This window comes from Hippocampus guttulatus, chromosome 6, assembly GCF_054856545.1.
Source record: "Hippocampus guttulatus isolate MCC_2025c chromosome 6, RoL_Hgut_1.0, whole genome shotgun sequence".
Taxonomy (NCBI): domain Eukaryota; kingdom Metazoa; phylum Chordata; class Actinopteri; order Syngnathiformes; family Syngnathidae; genus Hippocampus; species Hippocampus guttulatus.
This window is the reverse complement of record NC_141266.1, coordinates 8,537,827-8,562,971: the sequence shown is the minus strand read 5'-3', so window position 1 is coordinate 8,562,971 and position 25,145 is coordinate 8,537,827. Positions and strand designations below refer to the sequence as shown.

Genomic DNA, 25,145 nt, shown 5'->3' with positions numbered 1-25,145 from the left:
GGGTTAACAACATTAGGTTTGCACAAAGCTAACTGGCTTGTGAAAACTATTATCTATCCATAATTCTATGCTACATTAAGTCAATTTTCCATAAGATGTGCCCTTTTAACTAAAGGTCCTCATCCCCCCCCCCCACCCCCTGGCTCTGCTTCCACTTATAGAAGCAAGCAGCCAGCTGTCGGGAACACCTGCCACCGAGCGAGGCAGGAGAGGAGGCAACACGTGACATCCAGTTGTCACTCTAATGAAAGCTGGGTTCTACCCAACAGAATGAAAGTTCAATTCCATGATTGAGCACTTTTGACAGAGCAGAGTCACAAAGTGTTTTTTGTAATTTGGGAAACAGCAGGCGAAAACCGGCATGGGAAGAACATGCGAACTCCGCACAGGGAGGCCACAGCCCAACTTGAAACAGGCTCAGTTGACAAGTACAGGAGCAAGGCAAGGCAATGTGCTTTGCACAAGGAAAATAAAAAAACATCACAGACAAACATTTGCAAAGACAACAGCTAATGACATTGAGTAGAGAAAACAAAAGTCGCACAAAGAAAAATCCTTTAAGTATATACACTGACAACATTTAAACACATTAAGAGAAAAAAATCATAACCAGGGAAATAAAAGTAGGTTTCTCAAATAACTCAAAGGATAAGAGAAAAAAGAGATAAAGATGTTTAGAGACAAAAGTCATGGGAAAACAGCAAAGCGTTTAAGCATTTAAAGTATTGCATTGTACCCGGTCTTCTTACACCTCCTTTTGCATCCCCTTGCATCATTTTAGGCGGCCCAAATCCAATTCCGCAATGCCTTTTTGGAGTGGAATCATTGCACTTTGTAAATCAACCAGCTGAGAGTTCATCAAAAAGATCTAAGAGGAATGTGATTTTAATATATATACATATTTTTTTCCGGCCTGATGCATGTAAAGTCTCTCCTTTTCTCTGTCTCATTTATTTTGTTCATGTCTCTCTTACTGGCTCCCATCAATGTTATAAGGTATCTCTGTTACAAGACGTGCAAGCAAAATAGCAGATGATGAAACACAATTCTTATCATCTGGAAAGAGTAAAAAAAATATAGAAAAAAAGACCCGGCATTCTGGGGTGCGGGAAAGCTGTTTCCTTTCGGAACTGTGACCATCAGAATCAGAATCAGAATCAGAATAATCTTTATTGGCCAAGTATGTAGAACACACAAGGAATTTGTCTCCGGTATAACACGCTGCATTAGTATCATCGTAAATAACAAATCATTGAACCATTTTAGAGTAACCAGTAGCAGTATTTGTAGTACAAGAAGAGTGACTACGTCAGTGACTGTAGTCACTCTTCTTGTACTACAACGCGGCAAGGATAGTTTGCATTTGTCTGGACAATTCCTGTTTTTGTTGAAGAAATGAATCTCCTCTCGTTTCAGGTCACTTACCTTTCCTCCTATGCCAGTCTGATTTGTCAGCCCCGCCCTGATTGTTTGCACCCGTTGCCCATTCCCTTGTGTTTAAATGATCCTTGTCTCACTTTGTCCTGTGCAAGTGTGTTTCATCCTTGTGCGTGCACTCCAGCCTCCCGCCAGAGATCTGACCAGTCCTCACCTTGTTTCCACAGCCATTGACATTATGAGTCGCTGATCCTCAAATAAATATCTTTTGAACTTTGGACCCTGCAACTGTGTCCTGTGTCCAAGCCTGGTTCTGACACATCATAATGATGTCTTCTTATCTTGCATATTGCGAAGGCACAAGTATGCAATTGCTCCGACGGACTGTGGAAAAGAGGCCCTTTATGATCAAGAATTTATGTTTTGATGGAATGAATTGTCTCTAAAATGAATATCCTCAAGGCACCGCGGCAGATAAATGTCGCAATTGCCTCTGGATAATCACCAATCAAAATAGGGCAATTGATGTGACATTCAATTTCTCTCGTGGTTGTCTTTGGTCACCTTCAAAATTAAATGGCCACAAAACGGAAACAAAATAGACATAAAACAAATAACATGACAAACTCAAGGCCTTTCCTGTAGGCCTACATTGCCAAATGAGAAAACACGAGTACAGGGGTGTGCAAGCCTGGTCCTCGAGGGCCCCTATCCAATGGGTTTTAGATATCGCCCTCCTCCAACAAACCTGATTCAAATGATCAGGATCATTATTTGGCTTCTCAGAGCTTGCTGATGAGCTGGTTTTTGAATCTGGTGAGTTGGAGGTGGGAGAATTTTAAAGCATGCTGGAATAGGGGCCCTTGAGGACCGGAGTTGGACTCCCCTTCTCACATAACTAGTTGGTGAGGTCTTGTCTTACATATTGGAGAAGAGAGTGACAATTCCCTGTGACAGGTAGATAATGCTGAGACCCTCCTACACATCAACATTTTTTTTATAGTAATGAAAGATACCATATGATGTCTGCATACATATCTTTGATCTGTGGGGAAAAAAATCTTTTCCATCTAATATAGTCCATGTGTATAATCCAGTCTCATTTCTTGCCAATATTTCTTTTTAAGAAATTACTTGTTTCAATGACATCATGTGTGTTTATTCATGCATGAAATGTTATAGTCATCAACAGAGCTTGCGTGAGCCCATGCTCTGACCGGCTCCCACCACTATGACAACTTGCACGATATCAAGCCACGGTGGCGGTACAAGAGCTGCATCAAATATTCAGCAATGACAAAGGCGATAATGATCCTTTTTGATTGACACTGTTAAACAGTTATTGAAAATCAATTTTACATGAGAGAATGAAAAGAATATAAGGGAATGCTGCAGTGCAGTTATTCACCTTTCGAAAGGTACCACAATAATAAACATTTTAGAATCAGATTCTTTCTTTTGACATTGTGAAATTTAATTTTGTGAAGGTACAATATTTGATACGCTTCTTGAATAAGACATCATTAGGATGCGCATGTAGTCTTCTTGATGCTCAGTGTACATTGTTGTGGGTTCATGTTTTTAATGAAACCTGTAGAAATGGTACAGATGTCAATGAAGGGCAGTTTTTGAGCCAGTTATACACTATTATAGTCCGTTCTATTTTATACTTCTAGAAATAGTATAGTGGCCTGTTAAAAAGTTGAAAATTGTTCTACTTTTTCCTGCGTGTTCATTGGTATTACACAGTACCTGTTTTTGTGACTCTGCTGCATCTTCTTTCTTTGATGATTGCATTGGTCGTGAACTTTTAAAAGAGAAAAAAACACAACTGAAATACGTGTTCATGTAGAGATGAGCACTACTATTCTCTGCACATCAAGTTTGTTGGAGCCAAAAAAATAGAAACATGTCAAGAAGTAGGCACCATCATTTATTTGTGCATGAAAATTGTCCTTCCATGCCCCCCAAGCATGCAAGAGGTCTCTCTACCTGGCAATCCAATTCTACTCAAGTATGCGGTTGGGCTGCTGCAGGATTCTGGAGAGAGCCTATTGTTTTGATTAAAAACAATCAAGATGCTATCTCTCCCTCCCAGTCGTTTCCTCTCGGCATGAGTAGAAATTGTGAGAGGAGAAAGGTGGCTGATGAATTGCCTGGTTACATCATGTGATTCAAAAGATAAAACCTTGGATGGAACATCCCAACACACAGTTATGCATTACATCGAGCTGTATGCCAGAGGCTGAATAATATGTCGTCATCATGCAGTTATTTTCCACTGTCACGTTCGAAAAAAAAAAAAGCCTCGTTCTTCCTTACCAATCTTGGCATCAACCATACACTGAACATGCACACAAAAAAATACATCCACCCCCTGAAAAAGAGAAGAAATGATACAATAGAAAGGATGGTATTTACTTCACTCGCCTCCCCTCGAGTAAACCATTTGATTCTTGAAGGGTACAAGAATCAGATGTGTTCAGACCAGTTGTACAGTGTACTATTTTTTATAGATTGCATTTTTTTCATATCTGAACCAAAAAACAAAAGCAATTCTTACCCAGCAGTGGAGCCTGTCAAACACGCAAACTTGTCACTGTCATTTTTTTATTGGCTGCTGCGAGATGACGTTGCTTCTGTATGTCGCACAACAGGACTCCAACTGCCAGACGACTCTTTGAACGCTTTCCTCCGGCTTATACTGTCACGGGAGGAGCAGAATTTGGACCCAGAAGCAGATCATGATGACACGGAAGTTAAAAAGTCCAAGTCTTTCTCTACCAAAATACAAAGTAACTATAGAGAACGGGGATGGATGCAGAAGTCATGAGCTGACGTTCCCACTGCAAGAAAGCTTGACGTACTGACAACGTGACTCGTGCTTATATAATGTGAGACATCAGGCCTATATGACAGAATAAAGATGACATAACAGTAGGACCAAGGGACAAAGGGCCGCAGCAACTCCATAACAACTGAAACATCCAGTCAGTCACAAAAAATACCTAAATAAATCCACTTAATATCAACACCAAATGATCATATATTCAATTGCCAAAGGTGAAAACAAAGGACATTTTTGCTATAAGTAGTTAGTTAGTTTTGTCAATGTAGTTTGAAATAGTTTTTAAGGAAAGTGGAGTACCCAGAGAAACCCCACACAAGAAACGTGTAAACTCCACACAGGATGGCAAGAGCCCAGATTTGAACCCACAACCACTGCACAGGTAGATGTACTAACCAGTCATCCACATGCCACAAGATAAAAGACAGACCGAAATAAATGATTTCAATTTCATATACGTTCTAAATGGACACGTTTTTGACCATTTTGACCATTTGGGTCAGCAGAGAAGGCCTTGAAGCCCCTCAATGCATGCCACTGGTGTGTTTGATTTGTACTAGAGAAACAGAACTTTACAGTCGATGTGAAAGAATGAAGGAAGTACATATGAAGACACGTGAACTACAAAAATGTTATGTACTCCACTCTGAGGATGTGTGGTGATTTTGCCATGGGTTTTGGTTTTTTTTTTTTGGATGAGAGCTTGTGGAGAAGGTATTCTATTAAAAGATATCTTGGGGTCATGCTGAAAATGATTGGCTCTAAAACAGCCGAATGTAGGGAACTAATCAATTTCCGGAAGATGTTCCTGTGTAAATGTGAGACGCCCATTAAAGGTAGTATAGGCAGATAGATCTCGCGCTAGATAGCATGTCGATAGCCACAGCGTAACACTGACAGACTGTGCCATTTTGAAATCAATAATTCTTTATAACAGGCTGGAAGCTGTGCAGGCAACTGTGCTATGTTTCTTCCTTAATGAGCCAACAGGTATATGTGCTGGGTGGTTGTTGTTTAGTCGATGTTCCACGAGCATTTCATGAGAGGACATCCACACAAGTAATGGAAATTTGGCATTTTCTTCAAATGCCCTACCCCGTCATGCTCCAGTATCCATTAAAACGGGTTGAAATTTTATTGAAAAACTGCGGTTTGTTATTTTTTATGTATAGCTTGTTGTCTGCAATCCACACCATTAATTTGTCGAAGTCGCTCCAAATAATGGCAATGGCCCAGATTTGGTGGCATGATTTCTCTAAGTAAATGTCTATTTTCTGTTTCCATTTCTGTCAGTATCAAGAATTCTTGAGCAATCAACTTGGACAAAAGCCGCAGTATCATGCAATGGTATGATCACATTAGTGTAACTGGAGACTCCCACAGATTTCAGGAATCATCACTTCGGTGGCAATACGACAGACTTTAGGTGGTGGTTTCTGGCTCCTTCGGGTTTCTACGGCTAGTCTAGCTTCCTCCCACATTTCAAAAACATGCAAGTTCAGCCGATTAACGAGTAAATTGTCCAAAAGTGTGAATGTCAGTGTGAATAATGGATCACGATAACACTTTTGCTCTCCCGAGACCCTAATGAGGACATTCGGTATATAAAATGGACCGATGAAATGTTTAATATTGCTCTTCTGAGGACTGAAAATGATGGTTTATTTGTTATGTATTCTTCATGTCATAATAATTTGTTCTACATGAAGCGTGTACGCGGTTGTCAGTCCATTACAAATCTGATGACGGATCGCTTGCCGTTATGAACAGCTTTGTTGCAGCTCTGGAAATGTCATTCGCTATGTTTCCGTTTTTTGACATGTACTCATGGCTGATTACTAGGCTCCTGGATAGTAGTAATTATGAACATGGGGCAAGTATTATTATGTGATTCTAAGGAGGCAGGTGACCTAAGGCCATAAATAAAGAATGCCAGGAAATAATCTATTGAACACTGACTGACTATCAAAGAAGATAAGTGCAGTCACTTAAGAGTAATAAGTTGTGATATTTCTCATGAATGTGGCCATCTTGTTGAACTCATTCTATATCCATGAAGAAATTGGCCGCATTTAGTGTGACTCTTTGTATTTGGCATCTTGACATTGCAGCATTGCCTCTGCTTACATTAACCTCTTCAGTCTACACCAGTGGTTCTTTACCTGGGTTCGATCGAACCCAAGGGGTTCGGTGAATCGGTCTCAGGAGTTCGACGGAGCCTCTGCCATGGAGGTTAAGACACACCCGACTCAAGATGGCAATTAATTATGACACGCTCCTTTGGCCATCACTGGCTGCAGATGATCACATTACATTCCTTGTCCAATCAGTGCTGCGTTGCTCCATAGTCAACGTGTGACTGTCGTGATAGTACGTCATGCACGGTTCATTTTGTGCACAATTTAAACGTAACGTATACTTATGTCTTGACATTTTATTTACTTTTTCTGTTTTTAATAAATGTGTTTTTTATGTCTTGAATTTGTAAAAAAAATCATATTTTTATTTTTCACTCATGAAGGATTTGGTGAATGTGTATTTGAACTGGTTGGGTTCAGTACCTCCAACAAGGTTAAGAACCACTGCTCTCCACCAATTTTGTGTTTTGTGTGTTATAAAAGGAGCAATATGTTCTTCAAAAAGGCAATTTTGATATCTACCATATTTGTTTACATGACCTTTGCCATTTTTTTTCTTGTCTGAACAAGAGAGTGACTGTCCTTGGTGGAGTCAAGACACAAAATCAGCAAAGACAAAATATCATTGAGATGTCATTCTCTCTCTGGTGTTTCTCGGTCCCAGTGGCACCACCAGACAAATACTAATAGATTCCTGCATCCAGATAAAGGAAAACCTGATTCTTCGCTGATTGGTGGAGTAAAGGCTTGCCCTGGCATTCAAAGCAGTGTGGGCTTCCTGAGGAAATACCACGCATTCATCACTATCGCTGCAACTGTGAGACGCCTAATTAATGGTGCCCTTCGGAGCTAACGCATGAGCGTGTGAAAATGTGTGTTTAATTTGAGTATTAAGAGCATGAAAAGGTAATGAGGTGCTATCAATGATTTAGTTATCTCACGTGATTGAAAGAGGGAAAACCGGTCTTTTATGCAAGGCATATTGTTGATATTGATATTTCACAAGAAGAGGGAGAGTCGCCTCCTCAGTCAATGACAGTTGGTGAGAGCACCAGCGGACTCACCCGGAAGGTGCCTTGTCAATGGTACCACAAAGGTCAAAACCAAACCCTTCTTCACACATATTCAGGCATGATCCGTAAGCGGCGACACGCCACAACCACGAGTGTTATTTTGAGCCTTTTGCTTGAATGGCGTTGAAGCTGACAGGCTACCCAGACAAGAAGTGTCAGATGTAAACCAGTGTATCATCCTTTCGCCTCAGTCACTTGCTCGGACTATTCCTCCATTTTTCTATGTCAGGAAAAGAGACAGTCTTCAAATGTTTTGCATTTGAAGATGGGGACAGCGGGACTTCACAAGGACGCAATAATAAACAATAATTTGGTCATGTTTGTAAGACAATACAGATGTACATTTGAGTCTTTGTCTCCAATCATCCTCAACAAAATGAAGAACGATGAGAGAACACGGCTCTCCTCCACTCTCATATTAATTAACCCTGGAGAACCCAAGAACCCTTTTCTTCTTTGGAAATGATGAATTCTACATTAAATGACTGCTATATGTTCACTGAACACCAAAATATTTTTTTTTCAAATATTTAGTGCTTTAATCCTAATTTAGGATTAGGGCCAAATTTGACCCTTTTTGGTATATATGGGTAGCATTTGAGTAGCAGAATTTATAGGGACCAAATTTGATCCTGTGGGTTCTCCAGGGGTTTTAACAGATGTTTTTGTCACCTGCGAGCAAGATCATATATACATATGATTATAGTTGTTGTTGTTGTTGTTGTTATTGCTTTACTTACCAGCAATGTTGGCTCCAGTCAATGGACTCATAATAAACAAAGGCAAGATCTCCCATACGATCAATCGACTCACATAAGATCCACTTCCTGTTTGCTTATCTTTCGGATTGTTTGTCTATCCCTTGTTCTGTCTGTCACTCATTTTTTCATAATTTCTATCCATCCATCCTCAATCCATCGGGTCACGTGGGCAGCTCCTTTTGCAGGGAGACTCCCCCGCCCCAGTCACTTTGCCCAGCTTTTCCAGGGGAATTCCAAGGCGTTCCCAGGCCAGCTGCAAGACATGATAGTCTCTCCAGCATGTCCTGTGTTGTCTTCGGGGCCTCGTCCCGGTGAGATGTGAGTGAAACACCTCACCTAGGAGGGAGATGTCCAGGAGGGAGACGTCCTAACCAGACTCATTTGACTCGACTCGAGTTCCTTCCCTGAATGACCAAGTTTGACAACATATTAAAAAAGTAATACAGCCCTACTGGCATAAAAAACTATCCAGGAGAAGTGCAGAGAAAGAAAAAAAGCAATTATCAGCTGTAAGAATGCAAGTAGTAAAAGCAGGAGCTGAGCAGCTGGTGCCTCCACACTACGCTGTCAGAAATCAAAGGCACCACTCTACAAAAAACGAGGCTAGCCGTTAATGTCGACTAACCTTGCAGTTGAAAGCTCCTCTCTTGTCATTTTTATTGTGCTGAATGACTGAGATGATACATATGAAGTCCATGATAAAACATTCAAGGGCGGCCCGGTGTGTCCCTAAATTGTCCCTAGGTGTGATTGTGAGCCCACATGGTTGTTCGTCTCGGTGTGCCCTGCGATTGGCTGGCAACCGGTTCAGGGTGTCTCCCGCCTACTGCCCAAAGACGGCTGGGATAGGCTCCAGCACCCCCCCCCCCCCCCCCGCGACCCTTGTGAGGATACGTGGATCGGAAAATGGATGGACAGACATTCAACACACACATTTTTCCTCTTTTGGTGTATGGCAACAGCGCAACCTTCAAGGCTCTCCTTAATTAGCTGTTGTTTTGTGGCCGTTGGTATCACCCACATGCATAAGGATTTGTGATCGTTAAAACCACATAATAGGTGGTCACGATAATCTTTGATAAACATCTGATTATAGGGCCTTTACTGGCTTTCATCAGAAAGGGGAATTGCTCAAATTAGGCCCAATTATAACCCGATATGTGTGTAGCCTTCTTTAGCTGTAAGTCAACCGTCTAAAAACTCTCCTCTTAACTGTTGCCATAGTCAGAGAATCATCCTTCAGACAAACCAAATGGGAGAAGGGAGGGGCGAGACAGTTCCATCTTCCTCCTCAGGAGTCTCAGTGACCTACATACACTTATATTTGGATGACACTGGCGGATCCTGTCCTTTTCCTGATCCAATAATGGGGAATCGAGCCTGTGCCAGCTGCAACAAAGTCCAATAAACTACGAAAATCCTCCTGGATCCCCCGCACCCTGCCCACCACCTTTTCCAGCTACTCCCCTCAGGCAGACGCTACAGATCCATGCGCACCAAATCCAGTAGACACTTAAACAGCTTCTTCCCTCTAGCCATTAACTCCTTAAACAGTCACTGACGTAGTCACTCTTCTTGTACTACAAATACTGCTACTGGTTACTCTAAAATGGTTCAATGATTTGTTGTTTACGATGATACTAATGCAGCGTGTTATACCGGAGACAAATTCCTTGTGTGTTCTACATACTTGGCCAATAAAGATGATTCTGATTCTGATTCTGAATGGTCCTCTGTGTACCAATCATCAGATTATTTTAATATCATCTTCAAAATCTCATGCATTAATCTCTCATTATTTCTATTGTGAAGACATACTCTATATACAGTACTATGTGCCTGAACTGACTTTTAACCTAACATGACCCAAACAAGCAGTTGTAGCTGACAATGTCTGAACTGAGATTAAAACCTTCATTAGTTGACTCCGGGTACTCCAGTTTCCTCCCACATTCCAAAAACATGCACAGCAGGCTGATTGAACACTTTAAATTGTCCCTACATGTGATTGTGAGCGTGGATGGTTGTTTGTCTTTATGTGCCCTGCGATTGGCTGGCAACCGGTTCAGGGTGCCTGCAGACAGCTGGGATAGGCTCCAGCACCCCCCGCGACTCTTGTAAAGATAAAGACGATCCGAAAATGGATGGATGGATGGATATTCACACAGACATATCCGCAATTTTCACGCGTTTTTCAGATCCAGACATATATTTGTGATTTTCACATGTTTCAGAGATGCTCAACTATACTGTTACTATATTGATCAGCAGACACGCCATTTCAAGATGTCCACACGCATCGGTCTCACATATTCACGTGTTAAGAGGCCATACCTTTTCTGTCCGCGAGGAGGTACTGCTGCTGCCTCACTGAACGGGACGTCACCTGTTTATTGTTTAAAAATTGGAAATTTAAAAAATAGAAAACGAACCTTGATCTGAAATTTTATTGTGTTTATAAAACACAAGAGAGGAAACAAAATACAACGTTCACCCTCAAGCTCTTTTTTTTTTCCTTGATCCGGAAGACGTTCTTCTTTTGCGAGTTCTCCTTCTTCTCCGCCATAGTTGCAGCAGTGGCCAAAGAGGCTGGTCGAGGTCCGTGCAAAGTATTCCAGAGATGTGTTCCATATGGGATTTCTTATTCCATTTTGGGGGGGGGGGGGGGGGGGGGGTCAATTCTATCAACTAGAAAAAAAAAGGAGGGTCAATTTCTAACAAATTTCTCGGAACAATTAAGGTTAAAAGAAGTATAATAAAATTCTTCACAAATATATTATCCTGCAAAGCATTATCTGACAAAGTTCAAAAGGGACATTATACTGTACTAGACAACTCTACAAAGACATGATTTTAAAACGGGAAAATATTAATTTTGTTCCTTTAGAAGGCAACGAAAAGAAGATTTAGAGTATTTTTCATCATAAATGTGTTTCTCATTGGAGCTACATGCTACATTTCATCCAAGAGACTCGAAGAAGCCTACCGGGCGGCCAAGAGTGAAGCACAGAGAGAGATCCGGAGGATCCAAAGTCAATGGTGGGTCAACTTTGCCCACCAAATGCAGAGTTTCGCTGACCGTCATGATACCAGATCCTTCTTCGAAGCAACGAGGAAGATCATCGGTCCGGCTCACAGTCCACCAATGGCTGTGAAGGCAAAGGACGGCACAATCCTGCAGGAAAAGGAGGATACTCACCAGCGATGGAAGGAGCATTTCATGGAGCTCCTGAACTGTCCAACATGCGCAATAGACGGCTTCCTCGATCCTGTCCCCCAGCTACCCGTGCAACACTGGATGACGGAGCTGCCGGCTCTCCGGGAGATCTCCGGAGCCCTGAGGAGGATGAAGAAGAACAAAGCTGCTGGAGTCGATGACATCCCCGTAGAACTTTTACAAGCTGGGGGTGCACATCTCCTCACCCGCCTCCACACCTTCATCCTTCAATGCTGGGCCAAGGAGACGGTGCCTGGGGAACTGAAGGACTCCGTCATCGTCACGATATTCAAGAAGGGCGACAAACTCGACTGTGGAAACTATCGTGGAATTTCCCTGCTGTCAACTGCTGGAAAACTCATCTGTCGTATACTGGCCGACCGACTCACCGGTCTCGCTGAGCGGGTTCTTCCGGAGTTCCAGGCGGGCTTCCGTCCAGGAAGGGGAACCGCGTACATGGTGTTCTGCGCCAGACAGCTCCTGGAGAAGTGCCGGTAGCAGCGGAGGGAGTTCCACGCCATCTTTTATGATCTGGCCAAAGCGTTTGATTCTGTGCCCCGAGCAGCACTCTGGAAAGTGCTGGAACGTCAAGGCTGCCCCCCCAAATTCATATCCCTCATCCGGATGTTTCACGATGGCATGAAGGGTTGCGTCCTGACTCAGGGCGAAATGACTCCCCAATTCCCGGTTCGGACCGGAGTCAAACAGGGCTGCACGGTGGCGCCGACGTTGTTCTGCCTCTACATCGCCGCGCTCATCCACCACGTCACCCCTGTCCAGGAGCACGGAATCACTCTACGCTACCAAACTGAAGGGTCGCTCTTCAACCTCAGCCGTTTGAGGAGCAGGCGGGGGGCCATGGTCACGACCGTCAGCGAACTCCAGTATGCTGATGACAATGCTTCGGTCTCCAACTCCTCCGGGGGCCTCCAGCTCATCGCGGACGGCTTCGCCGCGGCGTACAGGACCTTTGGTCTCTCCGTCAACACCAAAAAGACAAAGACCCTCCACCTGAACCATCGTCCACCCCAAATCACCATAGACGACGAACCCATCGAGCAGGTCTCGGCGTTCCCTTACCTGGGCAGCATTATCCAGGAGGACGCCGGCCTCACGGAGGACCTCACTTACCGTATCCAGGCAGCCCACACAGCCTTTGGACGCCTCGGTCGTCGGGTCTTCAGGAATCACGCCATTTCCACCAACACGAAGATCATGGTGTACAAGTCTGTCGTACTCCCGACCCTTCTCTATGGCCCCGAATGTTGGACCCTCTATCGGAGCAGCATCAAGAGGCTCGAGAGGTTCCACCAAGGACGACTCCGATCTCTCCTCAACGTTTCCTGGGAGGAGAGAGTGACCAATAATGAGATCCTCACCCGGGCTGGCCTCACGAGCATCGAGGCCATGATCACCCTGGCCCAACTGCGGTGGGCCGGCCACGTGCAGCGGATGAGCGACGACCGTCTCCCGAAGCAGCTCCTCTATGCGGAGTTGCTGGAGGGCACCCGTCCCCGCGGTGGCCCGAAAAGACGATTCAAAGACCAGCTAAAGGGTCGTCTTCAGCGGTGCCGGATTCCTCCGGCACAGTGGGCTGACCTGGCCGCGGATCGGGCGGCCTGGCGTGGGGCTGTGCGGGGCGGGGTCCGGGTCCTCGAGACTCGACGCGTCGCTGCGGAGGAGGACCGGCGAGCGCGGAGGAAGGAGAGGGCCCAGCAACCGCCCGGCCCCCCAACCCACTTCTGTCAATCCTGCGGGCGGGGCTTTCGGGGAAGACTGGGCCTCCACAGTCATCGGAGACACAAGCACCAGGAGCCGTCGCCTTGTCCTGGGGGCCGCATTCCTCGATAACGAGGGCCTTCACCGACCGACATGCTATCTCCACAAATGCAAACAGTAAACAAAAAAAACAAAATTGACATGAAATTGATCAATAGAACAAAAACGCTATAAAAACAATCACTAGTTGCACTACTTACAAACTTTAAATGTAGGGGCTGATGTATACCTCCTGGCATATACGTACAGTACGACTACTATTACTACGAGGACTAAAGTGGATACATTTGCTGTGTGTTGAGGGGGTGAGAACAGTGTGCAACTGCAGCTAAGAAGAAACATTACATACAGTACATGAAACTATTTGATGACAGTGAATCTACTTTAGATGCTCATCTTATACATGTCATACTGAGATGAGTTTGACTATTTTAAAGTTTGAAACAAATTATTGTCATTTAGATATGATGCCAGTCATTGCATATGTTTGTCTGTCTTCTGATTATTATGTAGTAAATGAATCAGCATCAACCATTTCAGGGTGTACCCTGTCTACTCCCCCGAAGTCAGCTGGGATAGGTTCCAACAGCTTTCGACCCTCATGAGGATAAGCGATCGGATAATGGATGGATGAATCGGCATAAAAGGGAAACAGTAAAACATCATCTTCCTGAAGAAAAATGAAAAACTCTTAAATGTATTTCTTGTTTAATTCACTTTGCATGACACACACATGTGAAGTAACGATGTTGCAAAATCACAAGATCACATTTGTCTCTTCCTAAAATCACACCTTTTAGAGCTTACTTCAGATTTAACAACAAGCAGGTGGAGGCTGGATTACATACACCGTCTAAGACCAAAAATGACCACGGCATCCTTTGTCTTTTTCATTTCATGTTTTTGTCAAATGCTGTTTATGCACGATGGGATGACATGCTCTGACGCCACAAAATTTGCTGTTCCACTCAGATCTGACACAAAGATTATTGCACGCAGCTACAGAGAGGCATAGGTAGGGTAAAAAAAAAAATTGAAGTTGGATATTTTTCATGGAGAAATATATATATATATATATATAGAGAGAGAGAGAGAGAGAGAGAGAGATTGCTGTTCTTATTCATCCAAATAATGTAATTTTGATGTATTAAAGCCGCTTAAAATGTATATATTTCTATTCATGCTTATGAGAAAACAGCATGTATACCGTATATGTGTTGATATCTTCCCCTTCCCAAAATAAGACCCTTTGTCATTTTTTTGATAAAAATGATATTCTTGGATAAATCATGCAAGCATGTTGCTGGCCACCTCGCTCATCCTCACTTAAGCCGATCATACAATTCTACCCCTGAAAATATGTTGTTCAAATATATTCAGTACTAAACATGACTTGTTTTCGGAAGGTGAAGTGCACTACATTTTTTTGATCATTACGCACACTTGCTCTGGTCCGATGTTGTGCATGACATGTGATTGCATGTAAAATATTTCAGCATATTTTAATTAACACTTCTACTTTTATGCTTACTACGGTGTATCTGGCGCAACACAGCAATTTCCTAGAAAGGACTGAAAAATAAAAGATATCTAAAAAAAAAAAATCCTTATTTGAAATGCATTAGTTTTACTGTATATGCCACGTTTTAGGTTACTGGTGATTTTGAGCTCATCCCAGCTGGCTTTGAGTTAAATGATCGCCAGCCAATCACAAGGCACATAATGTATAGACAAATGACCACTGAGACTCATATTGACACCTGCGGACAATTTCAATTTTTCATTTAACCTACCCTGCCCTTAATGTTTTGGGAATGTGGAAGCTGGAGTACCCAGAGAAAAGCCACACAAGCACACGTAAAACATGCAGACTCCACACAGAGAGACTGAAGCCAAGAGTCAAACCCAGAACCTCAAAACTCCAGGGCAGATCTCCTCACACCGAGTTCACTGGGGTTTTTTTTAGGATTCGAGCTGAGGAAACAAAGCAATATCCTGTAAAGGACTGATAACAAAAACATCTAAAACAAATGTTCTTTGTTATTATTGCATGAAATTCATCATTTTTAAATGATCTCAAAGTTCCAGTTCATTCCTATCAATTCTGATTATAATTTCAAAACAGATTCAACTCCCCATGGATAGTGTTTCAAATTTCCCACAACCCTTGGGTTGCAAGATGGAAGTTAATGGGGCTTTGACGCCAAATGCTTCGGTTCCCGGTCCAAGTCCTCACGCAGGCACCCGAAGGACCACCCTCAGTGTATTGATTCATTCAGACTGTGCTCGCTGGGTGAACTCCGGCTCATGTTTGACAAGCTGGCCATAAGAGACTTGACTTTGTGCGCATAATAGTTCCTCAGGTTGACTGAAGGCACCTCTTTGATGCCTTCATCGAAGTCGCAGCTTCGCATTGCGATCTCCAGCTGTTTTTGTCTCTTGTAAAACAGGGAGAATTTATTAAAAATGAGTGTGATCGGAAGCACTACGACTAAAATCCCCGCCAGGATGCAGGCTGAGGCTGTCAGCTTGCCCGCTATAGACAAGGGCACCACGTCCCCGTAACCCACAGTGGTCATGCTGACCGTGGCCCACCACCAGCACGCTGGAATGGTGGACAGGTCCTCGCTGTCTTCGTTCTCAACCGTGTAGGCCATGACAGAGAAGAACGACACCCCAACCGCAAGATAGAGAAGCAGCAGGCCAACCTCCTTGTAGCTGTTTCTCAAGGTGGCCCCCAGGGAGCGCAGCCCAGTCGAGTGGCGCGCTAGCTTCAGGATGCGGAAAATCCTCATGAGCCTCAACACTTGAGCGACGCGGCCCAGGTTGGCCAGCGCCGGACTGCTCTCCACCACCAGGTTGATGACGAGTGTCAAGTAAAAGGGAAGTATGGACACCAAGTCGATCAGGTTCAACGGGAGCTCGAAGAAGTGCACAACGTCCGGGGCCGCCGCGAACCTGGCCACCAGCTCGAGTGTGAACCAAGCAATGCCCAAGTGTTCCACAATCTCAAAGCGAGGGTCCTCCGTGGACTGCCCCTGAGCGTCCAAGAGGCTGAACTCGCTCATGCTGTTCATGCACATAGTGGCAATGGAGCCGAGCACCACCAGGATCGAGAAGACACTGATAACGCGGCTGGCCACCGAGTAGCCCGGGTTGTCCAGCATCAACCAAACGCGCCTGCGTGTGCTCCCCAGTGGCTGCTTGTCAAATTTTGAGGCATCATTGTAAAACTCCAACAGCTCGTCGAATGAGGATGCGGTGCTTCCTTCGTCACTCCTGTCCTCCCACTCTTCTCGGTCCTGGTCCATTTTCCGACAGTGGTAGGCGCCGCTGCAGCAGGAGTCGAGAAAAAACTCGTTAATGCCCCAGTACTCGATCTCCTGGCTGAAAGAGAAGATGCACAGCTCGGCCATGACGTGCAGCCGGCCCGTGTTGTAAAAATTCAACACGTAGGGGAAAAGTGCGGGATTCCTGTCAAAGTAAAACTCTTTTTCTGCATCATCGTAGTCGTCGCACAGCTCCAGTATGGACTCCTTGGACCGGCATTGGAGAAGGCGCGCCAGCCGTGTCTCTGGAAACCTAGACAGCGTGTCTGTGTAGAGACGCTTCTTAAAGCCACCCACGTTGATGCGGATGGCGGCATTGTCCTCCACAGGAGCCCTGTCGCCAGGTTTCCTCAGGGCCTGACCTGTCATATCTGAGCACATCCGCACGCACGCACACACACACACGCGCGCAAAGAAAAATCAAAGAAAAAGGGCTCTATTGAAACATTGGTGGAAGCGAACTATTTCCACGCTTGTGCTTTTTAATCCCCACGGCGTCTTTTTACGGCACAACCATGTGTTCCCCTCAGACGTATTCACATAAATTAGCAAGCAAACATGCAAACAAAGAACTTACTGCAAACGCGTCACCAAATCTTCGCAGATGATTCCCTTGATAGCATCTTGGCAATTTGTGGCCAAGTTGTCTCCACTAGAATGGACAAATGGACATGTATTTCCTGGAAAACTGCAATCACGTTGATTGGGATGAACTCCTCCAATTGGAGTGACGCCGAATGTGAAAAAGCAGCCATACAAAAATAATTGACACTCCTTTCTCAAATATGCAAGAATACAGTCCGCTGTGTTTCCACCATCACAGCCACGGATAAGTCTGAGCTGAGAGAGCCGCCAGGCAGACACACGCCCTGACAACTGCTTTTGTTTGAACAGGGGGATTCCTCTCTCTGGCTCGCTCTATTCCTCCCTCCTCTCTCTTGCTCTCTCTCTTGCTCTCTCTCTTGCTCTCTCTCTCTCTCTCTCTCTCTCTCTCTCTCCAACATCTCTCTTCTATCTGTTGCTGCGCAGCAACACATAGCTCTACCACTGCACCACCCACCTCCCTCCACTTTTAAAAATCAGGGTGATGAGAGGACGACAGTTCTTTTAAGAGGAGTCACCACTGACCCGGTAGCGCACATGTACAGTAGACATTGGGCAAACAGGTGTCAGTAAATAAATAAGAGCGTTGTCGAAAAATAATAAAAGCGCGCAGGGAGAACAGACGACCTCGTTTGTCACATGCAATGACCAGAGTCGATGGAACTGGGTGGGAAACGTACAGCCCGCTTTTCGTGCATTTATGACAACAATTACAGTGGTACCTTGACTTACGGATTTAATTCGTTCTATGCCCAAGCTTGTAAATTAATTCATAACTCATCGGCATCTATGCCACACCTATGAGGTATTTGGATTATTTTTCCAAAGGAGAAGCGCACACCAACACAACTTTGTTTCCAGTATAAGAGGGAACTATGCCTTTTGTGGACTATGCATAGAAAAAAAGTGTGGATCTTCAAGTTCAGCTCAATAAAATGGTAGTTAAAACTAAAGTGTTGCATTTCTAATTTTAGTCGTGTTTAAGAAAAAAATGGTTTGTTGTTGGTCATGTGACTGGCAGGCAACATGTCTGGCGTGCGTTGTGCTTCTCATCCAAAGTCAGCTGAGATCGGCTTGAATTCACCCACTCAACAAGTGCTACGGGTGTTTATTGTTGCTTCAGATGTGTTGGTTTCTACCCAAATTAGGCAACAGCGGGGCTCGGTGCTTGTACACTGGGGTTCACCCAACTAGACTAGAAGCAAACCTCCCTCTGCCTTGAGATGAGGATACGGGCCTTGACTGTTGTTTGTGTCTATTCTCCAAACATTATCTCAGAAGGCCCTCCCTTTTGGGAGTCCTTGGGGTGGATGCTACCGAGTGCTCCTGCGGGGGATTTCTCTCGCCCTGCTGGGAGAATTCAACACTCATGTAGGCATCGCACAGTGAGACCGGGAATATCATCTTCAAGCGTCATGGTGTCCCAAGTGCACCTGGCAGCAGGAAACTCTTGGCCGCACGTAGATGGTCAACGTTGTGATGTCCTCGGACTTGCAGCCGCATGCTTTGGACTGTCAAGTGAAGCGAGGCTGGAGTGTGTTTGGTGCCAATAGTGAGGGAAGATGGTGTTCTGGCCTGGCGGATGTATTGTGTGGGTCTGCTTGGAACATCTGGCAGAGTCCTCCGTTAGAAGGAGCTTGAACATCCACCAGTGGCAGAACTTACACAACATGATGTTATTATGCTATTGCGAGCCTCAAGAGAATAAACTTATCCTCTCACAGTTTGGAGGTATTTGCAAGCTGAACGGCAGCCTCGAAACCACACACAACTACAATGTCGGAGCATATCAGATTTTCTCTATTAATCCCCTTCGCTCATGGGCTTCATCTGCGCTTGTGTGGGAATGTTTCTTATTGCATGCTTAGGTCTCATCATCCCTGCACAGTGTTTACCTCACGTTCTATATGTCGCTGTTTATACATTCAATATTGTATATTTCATCGCTACGCATGGCGATGCAACCTAATCCCATGTCGGCACCAATGTCTCTTTTCTGCTGCATTCCTGGACGCTGTTAAAAGGTCACAACATTTAGGATTTGACTCCTAAGTGATAGCCGGATGAGATTTTTTTAATTGGGTTTTCCCTCTTAATCCAAGTTCTGACAGCACACAGTGGAAAGTGCACGGTGCTATTATTTTGCCGTAAACATGTACAGAGTCTCATGGCAGATTTTGATCATATCCCAATCTTAGGGCCGGTTTTAGATTCATTTGTTGTGACCGAATTTGTATCGATCTGCTCAGTTTGAATAAACTCTCTTGGCAGGTTTCCAATCATCTTCCCCAGTAAAAATAAAATAATTCAAAGCATAATACACATCTTTAGTGAGGAGGCATACGCTCGATAGTGTTTAGATAATTGAAGTTTCCTGAACCAAATGAAGTATAAATTGACTTTAAAAACAAAGAACTAAATGAATTTATTAATTGTGATATTGAAAATATTTTTGGGGCATTGGAGAATTTCTCTCCAAAGAATATGAATTCTATAAACCCAAAGCATAAATAATCATCCTTGTCGTAAACTTGATGTACACTTCAACTCACTTGTATTCTTTGGCATTCGACTCAGCATGACTTAGATTTGTTCTTGGTTTTACTGTTTGGTGCTTTCTACCGCCTTTATTACCGATTTGTCTTACTGTTTATTGTGCATGTTAAATTGCTCCATGTACAGCACTTTGTATGCAGCGATGGCTGTTTGAAAGTGCTCTATAAATACTGTTGACTTGACTTGAATTGACTTCAGTCAACGGTCATAAACGTCACCCCTAGCGTTCTGCTTACACATGAGAAACACCAATTAATACCAGCTTTTATCACTTGTTTAGATTAATGTAATGGACTGTACACCATATGCAGCAAAACGCCACTTTTACAACTTCAAATTGTCAATTAGTTCGCCTTCTAACTGGATCAAGTAAATTTGACCAGACAATTCCCAACTTCCGACCCCTTGACTGGCTCACTGTGCACCTTCGTAGTGATTCTAAAATTCTTCTGGCTGCGCTTAAATGTCTTCATAGTTTGGCCCCTTAGTACCTGTGTGATTTGCCGGTGCCATACTCCCCATCTCGTTAACCGAGGTCGGAGGATCTGGCTCTTCTTGTGGGTCCAAAAACAAACAAAAAAGCTGAAAGGTAATCAGGACTTTTCAGTGCCTGCGCAAAGACTAACGGTCTCCCTCTGAAGATCAGACTTGCCAATTCAAAAACTCATTCATTCTCATTGCCATTTAACTCCGTTTGTGAGTTGACTTTTTGGACTATTTTTAGGCTTACTGTATGTAGTCTTCTGTGGCTTTTTCGTGTTTGTTGTCTCTTTGTGCCTTTTTTTTTTCGATCAACATACAGCACTTTGGTTGACTGTGTTGTTGTTTCTTTAAGTGCTACATAAATAAAGTTGGATTAGATGGGAGTTTGCCTTAACTCAAAACATTGTCAGTTTGGGGAATCTCAGTTGTCATTGCTTATGAATTCTGGGCATGGACAACATTTGGCTTGAAATACTGAAGGCTCGAACTTTTATTGGATTGTGTTCGCTGGCCGGCCTTTATAATGTGTTGTGGTAGTTTGATAGAGAATATGATCTGTCAATTAAATTTATAATAAAATGTGTTCTAATATTAGATAGGAAGATGTGTTCCAACAATAACCTCTTGCGGGAGTCTTTGACTGCATTGGAACCTCGATTTAACCCATTAAAAGGCTGGAGGGGTGGTCCAATAAAGTTGATGATGTATTCTTTTAAAATTGAAGTACATTTTTGCAGCCTACAAATGCCTGATGCAGTACAAAGTACAAGTTTTTCATTGCATAAAAATGCTGAGTAGAAGATAAAATCATTTAAAATTCATATTAAAAAAAAGCTTGAAACTGTTTGAAATGTTTTCAGGTTTATCCAAACTGACCTAACCGGTGCTGGGGGAGGTATGGTTGCATTCATGAACCGTGACTTCAGTGTGCTTCCTTGTTTTCATCTCTGTTATGATTGGATGCCATAGAGAAAGGCTTGAAAACAAAACTAACAACAACAAAAAAATCAATTGTATACTCTACAAAAATCAGGATAGCCTGATTGCCCAAATCAGCAACAGCCATAGATATGAACAGGTAGATTCGCCCTTCATGATGTTAAGCTAATGTCCATGCTTTCCATTGCCTTTGACGGATATATTTCCCCTGCCATCATGGCCACCACGTAAACACATTTATTAGCGGATCTAGTCTGTGTGGGATATATACATAACAGCAGTGGGACAAAATGGAAACGTGTCATTCTGTTGATTGCAAAATAGTACCAGTAAATGCCAGCACTCGATCCCGGAGATGACAGATTTTGACAGTGACTGTAAAAAGGGGCTTTTGGAGTGAACTGGACACTATTTTTCTGTCCGTTAAGTCCAAATCCATTAAATCAAGGTTCCACTGTATTCCTATAAGGGCTAATAAAGTGACTCCATCTGATTGTCAAACTGCCAAAGCCTGCTTGCCATGGAGCAACTGGACTGGTTGCTCCATGACATCACAACTCTCACTCTCTATCCATCACTTGAAAGATATGGCATTAGAGGTGTAGCTTATAAATGGATAAAAAGTTATTTAGAAAACAGATATCAGTACGTGCAACTCAACAATAAAAAAACGAATCAACTAAAAATCACTCACGGAGTTCCTCAGGGGTCAGTGCTTGGTCCAAAACTATTCATCTTATATATAAATGATATCGCAAGGTCTCAAAACAATTTAAATGTGTCCTATTTGCTGATGATACAACTTTCTACGGTTCTGGAATAAATCTGAAACAGCTCCTGACAACCGTAGAAAACGAATTAAACAAATTAAAAAACTGGTTCGACAGAAATAAATTGTCACTTAACCTGAAAAAATCGAAGTTAATTGTTTTTGGCACAAGACCAATCAAACACCAAGCTAAAATTATGGTAAACTCAATTGAGATAGAAAGAGCGTATGAAACCAAGTTTCTCGGATTAGTAATAGACTCAAAACTATGTTGGAAGCCACATATCGATAACGTAAAAAGAAAAATAGCCAAAACCGTAGGGATCCTCTACAAAACCAAGGAAGTGCTAAATAAGAGATCTTTGTACACATTATACACTTCATTATTATTACCATATATGACCTACTGTGTGGAAATATGGGGAAATGCCTGCAAAACAAACACACTCCCTATTCTCAACCTACAAAAAAAAGCAATTCGAATTATTAATAGATCAAAATATACGGAACCCACAAATCCACTATTTATCAAATTAAATACGATGAAATTTTATGACCTGGTTGACTTTAAAATCGCCCAATTAATGTACAAAGCACACAATAACCTGCTCTGCCAAAACATTCAGAAGTTTTTCGAAATTCGAGAAAGCAGCTATGATTTAAGAGGTACCAACTTATTCAAAAAACCAAAACAAGAACAAACATCAAGCAAAGAAGTGTATCTATCAAAGGTGTTAATCTGTGGAATAATCTCGAAACGGACCTGAAAATGAGTAAATCGCTTGCTGAGTTCAAAAACAAATTCAAAAAAATAGTACAAACAACCTACATCAATCAGAGTTAAAATGATAAATTCAAAACATTAAATATAATGATAAATCAGAACTAAGTTGATAAATAGAGAAAGGTATATAAATATCCATTATGAATACAAGAGAAAATTGACACAAGAGTGTCAGGGTGTGGAAGTATATAATCCCGATACAAACCAAAAGTTGTAAAAATATCACGGTTAAGGGTAAAGTATGAGCCTTAATGGAGACTTCTTTCTTCTTACTTTTTTCTTTTCTGATTGATATAAAAATGATTTATTAGATACAATCACATAACGGGGTAGGACTAGATAAGTTTTTTACTTCTTCCTACTCCCTTGAACATAATAACTGTGTTGTATGAAGATTGATTTCTTTCTTTTTTTATCTACCTTATTTTCTGTCAAATTATTACTGTATATATGTTTTATGTTCAATAAACAAACAAACAAACAAACTTGTTTTTCAATGCGCATAATAACATCATTACAAAGGATTATACTTTTTCATGATTATACATGAATTGTGCCTCATCCACCATTGAGTTGCAATCATATACGGTACTTAAATGTGGGTCAGACCAGTATAGGGCATTCATATTACCATCGGATTCTAGTTGTCAGTCCACTTTTTCTTCAATCAATAATGATTACTGTGATTGAAGTCTGATTACTCCCACTCTTCCCTCCAGCTTTCCTGTTTCATTCTGCTTTGCTGTATTTTATCATTCACTGTGTATTTAATTATCTATTGTTCTTTTAATCCTGTCGGTGCATAACATATAATGTGTTATTACATTTTTAACTCCTTCATACAGTATATGTGTGTTCGGGTGATTTTGTAGGTTGGTTATTGAAATCGGGTTTATTAACAATGTTTTCATTTACATAACACGACGTGAAGAGAAAACCATCATCCATGGATTGTGTGCCTTTCACGGTGTCCTAAACAGATTGGAGCGGTATAGTATAAAAGGATGGTGCAGGGAACGATTAGGAGATAAAGACGGCAGTTGAGGATGAGACCAAGAGGAAGAAAGAAAATGAAGTTTTCCATTCCTTCAAAATCAGAGGCGTAGGCTCGACAAAGAGTGCGTAGGAGTCTTTTTATGTCGACTACATTTGCTGCTCCTGAGCTTTTCTCAACAAAAACCTCACTCCTTCCTTGGCTTGCTTTTTTTTCAACAAACACAGTATTCAGCCTCTATTATCACTACCTTTTGATCGCTGCCACATCTGTTGTTCCCCACTCGGCTTTTCCTCATGTTTACCCTCCGACATTGTTCTCAATCAGGAAGGTCAATGAACAGCAATATTTTGAACTCCTCATTTGGTGTGATGTGAAGCTCTCTCTATAGCCACAGGGCAAAATGACAGCGTCCAAATGCATGAGATAATCTGCCATTTAAAGCTCACCCTGATTGTCCATCAGCACATGTTTAGAAACCTGCAGTGTCTTGAGAAAGTCTACAACATTGTCATTCAAAAGGGGAAGCGGTTCAGTCAGTGAAAGTTTGACAATTCAAATAAAGTATGTTTTCCTCGATTGTCCCACTTCCCTTTCACGCCGCAGCAATCCCGTCAAATGGCTGTCGTTGCTATAGCAAAGCCAGCTGGCAGACTCAAAACAGAGGACAAAGAATACATTTTGTGAAAAGAAATAAAAATATGTCGTGCCACCGATTCACATTGACTTCACAGGGTAGAGAGTGTCATAAGTGCACTTTGCGGGAGCAAGATATAGTATGCATCTCCAGGTATACTGTAGCTCTGATCGTAGTAATGTATATAATGTATGCTCTGGTTGCAAGCCTCTGGGAGCTGTTATTGTTAATATGAAAACATAAATCTGCCATAATAATGGCATGGCTAACAGCAGAAAACAAATGTTCCTCACAGAAATAAAGCAGCATCACTCAGATAGTTGATATGAAAGGGCACTCCATATTTTCTCATTCGATCTGTTTGACCACCAGCGAGCAGACCTGCACCTGGACCCATACAAAGAAGACATGTCTTGGCTTCATGTGCAACATTCGTCGAGACAAGCCTTTCTCTTTCTATTTTTCAGGTACCGTAGCTTCCCAAAGGGGAAGGACCATTGAGGATTCATACACACCTGTTGACTGTTGATGGGAGCATGAGAAGCCAGTTCAAAGATATCAGGTGGCTGTTTGGAGTCTTATTGTCAGAAACATTGGAAATGCATCACAATTAAACCAAATGTTTTTCCCTCATTTCCTTTATACTGTATATGTATATGTATATTTGTTATGTGTCCAAAAGAAGTAAAATGTTTTCAAAGCATTGCTGAAAATGGACATTAACTGTATGTAAACACAACAATCTGATTACATTTTGGTACCTGAAAACCAACATGCATTCGGACAAGAGCTGGTAAGATCCAGCCAAATGTACAGACCCACTCGCGAACGAGATGAAACCCAAAGTTATTTGTTGCT

General features: G+C 42.7%; 1 protein-coding gene across 2 annotated transcripts; it reads right to left on the bottom strand.

Annotated features, from left to right (window-relative positions):
• Positions 1–10,542: 10,542 nt before the first annotated feature.
• On the bottom strand, positions 10,543–17,385 carry kcns2 (potassium voltage-gated channel modifier subfamily S member 2). Of its 2 annotated transcripts, XM_086114531.1 has the most exons (7): positions 17,100–17,385; positions 15,106–16,893; positions 11,804–13,289; positions 11,621–11,734; positions 11,184–11,534; positions 10,692–10,885; positions 10,543–10,583 (listed from the first exon to the last, which is right to left on the bottom strand). In XM_086114531.1, the coding sequence occupies exon 2, from the start codon at positions 16,889–16,891 to the stop codon at positions 15,452–15,454; it is 1,440 nt and encodes a 479-aa protein (XP_085970657.1). In that variant the 5' UTR covers positions 16,892–16,893; positions 17,100–17,385; the 3' UTR covers positions 10,543–10,583; positions 10,692–10,885; positions 11,184–11,534; positions 11,621–11,734; positions 11,804–13,289; positions 15,106–15,451. The 2 variants fall into 2 exon arrangements, with proteins under 2 accessions (XP_085970657.1, XP_085970655.1); XM_086114529.1 differs by lacking the exon at positions 10,543–10,583 and having other exon boundaries at positions 10,631–10,885; positions 11,804–16,893.
• Between the last annotated feature and the right edge of the window lie 7,760 nt (positions 17,386–25,145).

Coding starts and splice junctions, on each gene's coding strand:
- kcns2 (XM_086114531.1), bottom strand. CDS start 16,891: ATGACAGGTCAGGCCCTGAGGAAACCTGGCGACAGGGCTCCTGTGGAG.